Below are 11220 nucleotides of genomic sequence, written 5' to 3'. Positions count from 1 at the left end.
CACAACCCAAATCCTCCCCGCCAGAGCTTCATCCCCTTTCAAATCCCCTGGAAAGCCCCACCCCATGGAGGGCGCCCAGCCTCGCTCTTCACGTTCCTGTTCGGCAGCCACTTCGCACGTTCCAAAGACCGCCAGCTCCCTACACAGGAAGCGGCGAGCCTCGTTGTTCTCCCGGGGGCAGAGCGCCGGGCTCGCCTCTTGCAGCCTCAGGCCCTTTCCCTACAGCATCCAGGCACCACGGCGGGCCGAGAGGGAGGTGCCGTGGAAATCCGTGCAACAGCTCGGCTTGCTGCGGCCGGGCCGGCTCTGCTCCTGCGGGTCTGAGGCCGCGGCGCGAGGGGAGGGGCTGGTTTGGTGTCTCGGGAGGTGCCCGCGCGCTGTCAGCACCACGCCCCCGACCCCGCGGCTCTTCCCAGGACCCAGCCTAGGGTTACGGGCCGGGCACTGAACACGGTTCGCTGGGCTAGCGGGAGCCGCAGCCCGTCTGCGCCCTCCTGCTCTGGGTTGCAGCGTGAGCTGGATGTGCTTCCCCAGGGCCTTTGTCGTGAGCCGCTCGCGGGGCTCGTACTGCCCTGTGCCCTGCATCCTCCTCCCTTGCGAGCGGGGCTAGTGACCGCGCTGGCTCTGGTCTCGAGACTCACTTTGAAATCATATCCCGTAGTTTCTGGGTGGGTTCCTGTTTAACAGGTATGATGTCAAGTGTGATGCTGATGCTACAGTGACTAAGCCAGCCTCTTTTGGCGCAGACTCTGTCATCCTATCTGTGCTCCTAGCTCGGGGTTTCAGAGTAGGGCATCTCATAATCAGGTCACATTCCACTGAGGAGCCACCATCCATCTCCCTAAATCGCGAGACCAGAGAGGGAAGAAGACAAATAATTGCTTTGCAAGAGGTGGAGAAAAAAAGACCAAGATCAGAGATGAGAGCCCCAGGCTGTTGTCTGGTGCTACTGTTGCTGTTGGCTGTCGCCTTGGCGGAAGGGGACAGCAAAGGGGGTAAAGACGGAGACCATCCAGGCAATTTTATGGAGGACGAGCAATGGCTGTCTTCCATTTCTCAATACAGCGGCAAGATCAAACACTGGAACCGCTTCCGAGACGTGAGTCTGTAGCCTAAAACCGTATAGCATGAGGTCCACCCTAGGGGAGGGGAGGCTGTTGAAAACCAGAAAGGAGTGCAGCGGAGAAACCTGTGCGAAAGAGCTGCCGATGAGAGCATTGCAATCTCTACTCTAAATGGATCTGTAAAATATATGGGGCTTCCCTGGTTGTTGTTAGGGGGGGATTTAAATACAACTGGACAGGCTTCGAAAAGCCAGGGAGCTGAGCAAGTACTATGCCTGTGGAAAAATTAAATGATTTCATTTGAAAACGTGTTTAATTTTGCATTAGCTAGAGACCAGCAGGCATCGGGGAGATGGAAGCCAGAACAGTGCGTGCACAAGCTAGCAGCACCACCTGATTGCATTAGATTGCACGGGGGTAGGGCGAGCTGGGCTGAAGGTGGTAACTCCCTTTGCAAATGCTGACCGTTATTTAGAGGGAAGGGGAGGCATTTGTTGCACAGAGCACGGAGCAGCTTTGCAGCAAGGGCAACTCGCTGCATCGTTCGATGAAAACAAAGCCGTTCCCAAGTGCTCTAATGAGTTTGCAAAGGTGCGCTTGGCAAGGTTATAGGAGGCGCCGATGTGCTGCTGGGCTGTGTTAATAAGCACCTTCATGGTGCCTAGACCTGTGCATTAAGATGAGCTGAGCAAGCGTGAATGTGTGAGGTTGAAAATACTGCAGAAAAACGGTGGCGTTTTTATTGACGTGTCCCCCTGCTCAGTTACTGCCTCTACATAATTACACCCGAGCTGTTTGATCCTAGCGGCTCCACATTCTGCTGCTTCCTTTTCATTATACTATTGGATCCACAGGAATGGTTTCCGGATGGCGGGATCAGACAGCAAATGACAGACAAAATAATTAAAAAAGCAAGAGCAGAAAGAGAGAGAAAAGTAGGAGGGAGCCGAATGGAAATAATTATGGTGCTAAGAAAGCAGCAAAACCCAGGTGTCAAAACAAAGCCAAACATGGGAAATCACTTTTTCTCTCCTGCTGCTTTTCTTTAAATAAAAGGTTTATAAAACGTGGTAAGTGATAGATTGGGGTAGGAGGAGAAATAATAGCTTGGGGGACTACCCCGCATGCATTTTTTATTTTTAGGCGGACAGGTGTAGATTTCTCTGTCTGTGCAGGGTGGAGGCTGCAGAGGGAACTGAAAACCTGATCACAGGCACAAAAATGTGTTATAAGGAAGTTTCCAAAGGAGACAGCATAGGGGCAGGGTTACCTTGGAAGGGAAATGCATTAGACTTTAATAACTTGTAGTTTTAGGGATTTGTTTAAATATACATCTGATGCTTTCCATATTCTGCGCTAGGTGATGTGTGGACCCTGGCTGCTGCTCATAAATATATGTCAGCACAAAGGAAGGTGTGTTTCTTCCTTTGTTTTCCTTATAAACTATTTTATTTTATCTTTTTGCTAATCTTGATCAAGGTTAACTAAGAAGAAAGGATCATAGCTTCTTCTCTGAGGTCTGAGCTGGATTGCAGTGTAAATATTAATTGTTCTAAAAGTCATTTCTGAGATCACAAAAGAGGGAGCCCCCTACATACCCTTGCCAGTGCTTAGTAATTAGGAGGAGGAGGCAGAATGAGGGACTTCCTTTCACTCGTGTTTATGCAGCACTCTGTTTAGGAGCACCTGTAGATCACCGGGGAAAATGCATGAGTATTTTTCAACAGAGATGTGACATCTTTTTCTGTGTTTAAAAAGCTCAGAGGTTGTAAGGATGGCAGATCTATAGCTGTGGGGGCTGGGAGAAGCAATAGTTTCACTTAGTGGCTATTACATCAGGAGGAAAAGCAATTTGATTAAGTAATACAAGTTAGAAAAGGGTTGATTTTTGCTCTCATGACACTTGTTTAGCTTATTCTTTGCTCTCAAATGCCATTTCTCACTCCTGAAACATTTAGTATCAGAGACACTAAAGGATGGAGTTCCTCATTTCTTTCAGATTATTGACTCAGCCTCGACATACCATATTTGCAAAGGATTATGCACATTTGCAGTTTAACCTTTGAATAAATAACACATATTAGAAGTTTTGGGGTATGTGTACCTACATATGCTCTCAATAACCAATAGGAATGGTAATTTATAGTGTTTCATAGATATGATAAGAGTATATGATTCATAAATGTAACCAGTCAAATTGGCTATTACATGTTTGACATAAAGACTGAGCCAAGTCTATATGTTAAGGTTTCCATTATGAATTTGCTCATTAGGTACCATTATGAATCATTACAAAATATTGGCTCTGAAAGTCCAGTTGGCCCAAAATATAATGCAAGACAATTGTCCAATTAAATAAGACTAAATTACTTATATATGCTGAACATATTAACTAACATCTGCTATCAGTAGAATTGAACAACTAGATACAATCCTGCTTTCATTGATGGTCTTCTCAGGAAGGTTGTGGGCAGACTAGAAGACTGAACAGGTCTTTTCCATCTCTAATTTCTATGACCTTGTGGATAGAAACAGAGGGGAATGGGCTAAACCCATGGCTAATGCTAATAGAGGTTTGGTAATGACTTGATCCAGAAATAAATAGCCACAAATGTGTTTAGTAAAATTATTTTTTTTAGTGAAGGCAGTTGACTCAATATCTGCATACTTTTCCTGATGGTTCTTCAAGCCCTATACTGCAAAATGTACTGTTGAGTGTAATGAATTTGGTGGTCTCAGGTCATCTCTGCAAGGCAGAAGAACACTTCAAGGAGCTGTCATACCTGGTTTATCAGATTTTACCTCTGGCTGTGGAAGGAGAAAAACAGATGGTCCCATGGGTCCCAGTTGAGGTTTTTGTCACGCTTGTGTGAGGATGCTAGCATTGCAACTAATGTAATTGAATCTTGCTAACCTGTCCTACAAGTAATTCAACACATTCAGTTCAGGACACTGCTAATCTAGTAACCTTCACAATTAAATGTAGTCAATAATAATAAGCAGCTGTATTTAATCTCAGACTTTCATTTTATTTTTCTACTGGCCAAGATAAGTTGGAGTTTTTACTGCCTCTTAATGATTATACTCATGCAGTAGTTACTGATTTGAGAATAACTTACTGCCTAAGGAATTCAGCTTGTAGTACTCTGTAAGAGTGAAATAAATCAGGTATAGGTTATCACTGAAATGAGCATGGTGGATCTCCTTTTAAATGCCAGTGGATGTTGTTCATGTTTAAAACCAATATATGGTATGGGATACTTGTCCATTTCTGCTCAGGACTAGAGCAGAGGAGGGTATTACAAGTCAGGATTGGGGTGCTTTGACAGAGCTATGTGAAGACCTGGGACTGGAATAACTGGGGGCCTGGCAAATTAGGACTCTGGTGCATTGGCAGGGTTATATGGGTGAAACTCTCACACACCTCTCACACGCTATGTCTGATAAAGGTATCGGCTCCTCACTTGCATAATCACCAAATCAGAACATGGATAAAATTCCTGGGTAGAAGAAGTAACCAGCTAATTATTTGTGATTCTGTCTGCTGATGAATACTGCTCTGTATATCTTATTGAAGGTTTATAGATTTACTGGGTCTCCCATTTTAGTGGGTTTATGTTGACAGGCTAATATTCTTGGTGCACTTAATGCTTAAGAAAATGAGTAACTAATATCCCTGGGCAGACATTAGAACTGATCATGCTGTGGGTATGTGAAGGCTTCCCTCACATGGTGCAGCCAATGCACCTCCATTCTGATTTGCAATACTTGCTTCCCTTCCAGTCTCAGATCTCCCCTGAACAGAGAGGCACAGATATCCTGAAATGCTTGACAGAGAAATGTCCATTTAAGACTAGAGTGACCACCATAGTCATTTTACATGTGACCTGATCTGTATTTGAACCAAGTTCTCCAAAGGTGAAAGGTAGCAAAAGATCCCCGATGGCTGAATTAGCTATTAAATAACAGTGATTTAGAAGAAAATTGCACTATCCCTTGTGTGGATGTTTGTGGAATAATTTATGAGTTAATGGACTAGCCTTCCCCTCTTGATATCTTGATTCAAATCCCAGAGAGTTTACAAGTAAAAGCAGGCGGGGTAAATTATCCTAGTACCCTATGGATGTTTGTCTATATCACAAAGCTACAATACAGGAAGTCATAACTCATTGCGGTGGTGAGGCTGTATTCAGGAGACATACAGGACTGCAACAGCTGGGCTATTGCAGATCAGAGGTGTGCAAAGGAAGCTAGAACAGTGTTTGCCCTTGCTGTGTTTGGATCTGTAAGTGCTGTTAGTCTTTCATTTAAACATGAGCACCTAAATTAATCCAGAAATTCTCCTTACCAAAAAGAGGACTTTTTTCATTACCTTAATTGGTAATGAAAGAGGTGCCAGGGTTCAAGCAATTTTTTAACTTTCATAACTGATGTGGCAAGCCCAGAGGTGCTGGGCTATGGACTGACAATCCCAGAGATGCCGGGGCTCAGCCTGGCAAGCCCTGGCACAAATTAAGCACTGCTCTGTGCCCATGAGAAAAGCCAGCAGAGCAGTGCATAGAGCATCCCTTTCAAGCTGCAGCCTTGTATGTGATCATGAATATGTATGGATCAGAGCTCTAAGTGAGCTGCTGGGGGTGAGTTGTAACTCCCTGGTAAATAAACCAATTAGTTTAATAGATAAAGGGAGAGGATAAAAGGAAAGGGGTGTTTCCCTGTTAAATACTTACCAGTGGAGACCTGATATGAATAGTGGTAAATCCCACTTGCAATAACTTGTTAACTTGTGTAAGATTTTATATATTTACAGGATCTGGTTGACAGAAGTGTAATCTATTATATATTGGCAGAGAAAGTAGCATGTGGGAAGAGGTGCCCAATTCAATTTGATATCATTGGGCTCCTCAGGGAAATCAGAAGGGCAAGTCTGGAGTCGCTTCACAGCCCTTGATGCATTAGGACTTGGATGCACTGAGATGAAGTCTGAGCACATCCTTAGCATCCTTTTCTTTGCAAAATATGTTTATTTGTCCAACAAGAGTCTGGGCAGTAGGGCCAATTCAGGGTTGTTGAGGAGGAGAATGATGCATTTTGAGAGCAGTGGTTGCAGTCCCCTGTCACCAACATAATTTTTTTGTGCTTCTGTGTGTACAAGGGAAAGCAGGCTAAATTGGTGACATTTGTATGCACTGGCAAACATCGTTGTGCAGGAATAGATGCCCATGTACTGAATATGTGTGTCTGCATACCTGGGAGGACAGGTGTTTGTTTTTGTGTGTCTGTGCATACATGTCTATTTTTGCTTTTTAAAGTTGCTTAGGCGGCAGTTGAAATCACACTCTGCTATGCCCAAGGCCTAAATGAAGCTCTGAAACAATTTTCAATAATACTGATAGGTCGCCTGGATTAATAAGCAAGCCCTTTGGAATTTATTTCTGCTGAGAAATACTGTACCCAATGAGTCACAATTAGCTATTTAAATGGCAGAGAAGTCTAACGAAGTTAGCTGATATACTGTGCTCTTGTCCTCTAGTGTAGGATGCAAACTAAAGTGGAGATGAGATATAGGATGAAAAGAAACACAATTATTTGGCAGTGAAAAATCCTTCCTCCTGTGTTCCCTGCAGCCTGGCTAGAACAAACTCAATTGTTCTTTCAGTTGTTTGGGAAATTGTTTTGCTGTATTTGTTACTGTGCAGTGTCTTTCTCTCCCTCCTCCCCCCCGGCGGCTGTGCTGATCCAGTCTGGTTCTCGGAGGCTATGCATCATCAGAAAGCCACACCTGCATGGAGCTGCCAAACGCTGCAGTATTACTAATCATGACATGAGAATGAAGGCTATTGATTGAGATAAAAATACTGCTTTGTCAGACCAAGATAAATTCCATTCCACTGCCCAGGATCAGCATTCTCACTGCTTTACCATTGTTCATTTCTCTTCTAATTCTGGATTTTAAAGAGGCAGAATGCTTCAACAGTGTTGATTTTCACTGCACCAGGACACATGTTTTCTCTGCATGGGAATATCAGCTAGAGAAGAAAAAAATCACTGTGCCATGGTTTTCTGATTCAAAAACTCTATTTCATGGTGTTTGTTCCCATTGGAATGTAAAACTCAAGTGATGCCCATATTGCTGCTGAACTGTGACCTCTAGTGTGGTTTTGGAATGATGCCAGGGCTGAGCCCCAGCCATTCCACCAGGCACTCCCAGCCTAGTATCTCTTGTGACAGGATGTCACTGGAAAGGACTGTGGACTCCCTAGTCCTGGCAATTAAATTTCCTCACTGTCCATACAGACACTCAACCCCTTCATTAAAATCTTCATTTAACCTAATCTTAATGTTATATTGGTCATATCAGTCATGTCTGCCTTAGTTAGCTTGGAAAGTCACACTTCTGCCTGCACACACAAGGACAGAGGTGTGTGCGTATAAGCACAGAGGCCAGCATAGACATACAGCTCCATCTATGGTCTAACTTCCCTTCCCCTTTAAACCTGGGCGTGTAAGTATATCGAGTGGATGTCAGGATATTGTAACCATTGTAGTGAACCTCGGTTAAAAACGTGAAGGCTGCAGAGGCTGTAAATTGCTCAAGCCAGATAACTGTGCTTTGCAGTCTCCACTGATGTATCCTGTGGAATTCGTAAAATAAGCTAAACAGCACTGGAATGCCTTTCCCCCAATACTAAAAAGAAAAAGTTATACTAAATGCAAAACATCCTAACACTTGCAAAATTAAGCCTCTAAGAGTCAGAAAATTCTAAAAGTTAAGGTCTCTCTTGCAACGTCATTCCATCCACACTCTTGGATAATTTTACGGGAGAAACCTTAATTTGTGGGATTTTCTGACTTTGCAGTCACAGTATCCTATTAACATTAGTTATGTTGCTTTTATTATAATTATAGTATATAGGAGAGGGACTTTTCTATATAAAACAGTCTAGGGATGTCTTTGGGACAGATCCTCAGCTGATATCATGTAAACCTGCTGCTGGAGCCAGTGGAGCTGTGCCCACTCACAATGTGTAAGCATAAAAATGTCAGCACATAAACGGGAGCTCAGTGAGCCCCCAGTCTGGCCACATAGGTGCATAACTAGAAATCGTAGAAAGTCAGCTCAGGAGCAGATGAAGATTTCTACAGCAGCTTTGACTTGGCTACATTGTGCACCTGGCATGTTTTATGGTATTTGTTTCATGACACAAAGAGTAATATATTAAGCCACACAACTCACCTGGAATAGCAGTGTAGCTGCGATGGGATAGCTGTTTGAGTACATGCCTAGGGTCTCAGACAGCATCAGACTTGGAGTGGCTAGCCTGTCCCACCACCCATGCCACCACGGTTGCAATGTTGTTTTTAGCATTCTAGCTTGATCAGAGCTAGCATGGGTATGTCTGCTTAAGCTGGAAATTATTTCTTCCCAACCCCAGTGTAGATGCACCCAGGGTATCCGTGAAATATAGAACCCCTCCCATCTAGGTCACTGGCCAATATCCACACCAGGTCTGCAGTGACTGAAAGTTACCAGTTGATAGCTGTTTAGGAGGCTGTGTGAAATGAACTGGTGGCCTATGTCTAGTTCCCAGGGAAAGGTGTAATGAATAAATACCACCAGAACTGACATTAAGGGTATGCCTACACTGTAATAAACCCCCTTGGCTGGCCTGTAGCAGCTGATTTGGGCTGGGTGGGGGGAGAACTGGGGGGCTATAAAATTGCAGTGTAGGCATTTGGGCTGGGGCTGGAGCCAATTAAATAAAATGTTGTCTTATCAGTGTAATTTACAAAAGCAAACAAATACCCCGCTGATGGTGCCAATTACCTCATCAGCACATTCCTGTCTAAAATGTGAAATTCTTCTGGGGAAGTTAAAAGGTTTCCCCCCCCCACCCTTCTCTTCATTTTCCTCCCTGTGTCCTTACTCTGCTGTAGAGCAACATAATTGTTTCCCAGTCAGTGACTTCCATCATATTCTACGCCCTAGTTAAGAAGTAACTAAATATTTAATAATTTGCTGGAACAAACCCAAAAGCCCTGTCAATCATGTGGAGAGCTTTGTGTTAAGAATGGGCAACAAGAAAGAGGGAGGATCAGAGTCCCTCAGCTCAGAGATATGGAGAAACATGTCCAGTTATGTGTGGTAGGTGACGCGTATGCTGTAGCAAGTCCAGAGACAATCCCAAACACCGTGATTGACCACAGAATTTTGTTGGCTCAACTATCACATATTTAAAGAGATTCTACTATTTTTCATTACTTGAGGTCAGCACTGCCAGTCCTGTTGGTGGCCCTGTTAGGCACGGGATGGGAGGCACCAGTCTCCCTACACACTGCCCTCTGAGAAAGGCCTTAGTTTCCAAACCTGGCTAGTAGAACAGCAAAGGCAGAAGTTGCATTCTATTCTATGGTCAAGTTCAAAGCGATCTGTACCCATATCATATTTGGATGTTAACTGGTCACCACTTGTGAGCAAAACAAGATCTAAGACGGGTTTGACCTGGTCAATAACCAGGCTTTTGCTTGGTTGTGGGGTTGATTTTTTTTTTTTTTAGTTAAAGCCCTTTGGCCTCAGGGCTATGTCTTCCTCTGGTCCCCCATTCTGTTTGCACAGGGGGAATCTCACTGGCACTGAGTGAGGACTCTCCTGCACTGCCCCTCACCTTCCCCAAGTGAAAAGCTAGTTTAGAGGGAGGAGCTCGCCCCTTTAATTCTGGGTTTGCCATACTCCACTTAAAGCTTCCTCTCTTGATAGTGTTATATTGTCATGGTCCCCTCTTTAACAAGTTATTGAGGAACGTGTAGATATTGCCGAGACTCTGGGCTAGAGAGGATTAGTCATGGTGGGTTATATACGATGGGGTGTCCTGGGGAGCAAGAGAATGCAGTAAATTCCAGCCCCAACTCTGTGGGGGCAAAAGAGGTCACCGCCATGCACAAGCTCTGTCCCTGTTGGGATTGTGGAGCTGGATTCCCCAACTTCATGATGTAGCATTTAGAATTAATTCCTTACGCCTTCTGCATCCACCTAAAGAATTATATGCTTCAGTGTTTGTGTGTTCATTGCGCGTTGGGGTATTTTGTTTGTACGTTGGAGTCTGTGTGGCTTATATGTGCTGGGAGGGATGTTGGGGGGAGTGTGCCCATGGGGTATTTTCTAGGGATTTCATACATCATTGACTCTACTGTTCAGATTCTCAGGGGTTTCTGGAAGAGTATAAAATTAGCTGTGATGGAGGGGACAAGGGGATCCCATGTAGACCCAGAGCTGGGATTTATCTGTGAGAAAGATAGGATGTGAAGAGATGGCCTCTTGAGCTTTATGTTAATGAGGATACATTTGAGAGACTGTATGGTTAATGGGCTCAGATCCATGAGATGATAGTCATGAGAGATGGAGCTATTAGGTAATAGCTGTCAAAGACTCCTGAGACCTATTAGATCACTGAGTCCATCCCCGAACAGTGGGTGTATGTGACACTATACTTGATCTTGGCCAAGAAGCCGCAATATCTGTTCTCTGTCCTTCATGGTGTTGTCAACCCCTCCCAACTTAGTGTGGCCTACACATTTAATGAACATTCTGTCACTCCCCCTCTCCCAGATCATTAGACCTAACTCTGACCCCTGTGACGTCCCTCTACTCCTCCCACAGCTTGATATATTGCCATTTGTCATCATTAACCTTTGTTTTCAGCCCTTCAGGCATATGCCCATGCTCATTTCCAAGCCAAAATCAACTGGCCACCACAGACTTAGCAATGAGGGGGATGTAAAGGGGGAGGATTAGAGGATGCTTTTCTAACAGGGTAGCTACCAGAGCAGAAGAAGTGTTTGGCTGCTAAGGTGCTGTATTAATACATAGAATTGCCACCTCTCGTTCCAGCTCTCCTGCCTTGAACTTCACTGCAATCCAGAGTTCATGGAGATATTTTTACCAGGATTCATTCTATTGAGGTTTAAGTGCTTTCCTAGTAAATTGTAGCTACAACGAGCCCTCTGTCTAGAGAAACACAGAACGGCTTGGAAATACTGCTAATGTGACTGGGTTTCTAATATGATCCTAATGCTGGTGTATCCAGTGGTGGCTGGTGTATCCTGTGGTGTTCACTGCACTCCTTTCCCCCTGGGAATGGCCCCTGGTTTGGGGGAT

General features: G+C 44.4%; 1 protein-coding gene across 2 annotated transcripts in view; it reads left to right on the top strand.

Moving 5' to 3' along the window:
* Positions 1-258: 258 nt before the first annotated feature.
* The window catches only part of SPOCK2 (SPARC (osteonectin), cwcv and kazal like domains proteoglycan 2), a 52956-nt gene continuing 41994 nt past the window's right edge, over positions 259-11220 (top strand). The window contains exon 1 of one of the 2 annotated variants that reach the window (XM_008171994.4): positions 259-1099. In XM_008171994.4, coding sequence (XP_008170216.1) covers positions 920-1099 — 180 coding nt within the window. In that variant the 5' untranslated portion in view covers positions 259-919. The remainder of the gene's footprint in view (positions 1100-11220) is intronic. The other variant, XM_008171993.4, reaches the window with a different exon arrangement.

Source organism: Chrysemys picta, chromosome 7 (assembly GCF_011386835.1).
Source record: "Chrysemys picta bellii isolate R12L10 chromosome 7, ASM1138683v2, whole genome shotgun sequence".
Lineage (NCBI taxonomy): Eukaryota > Metazoa > Chordata > Testudines > Emydidae > Chrysemys > Chrysemys picta.
This window is presented reverse-complemented; position numbering and strand designations above follow the sequence as displayed.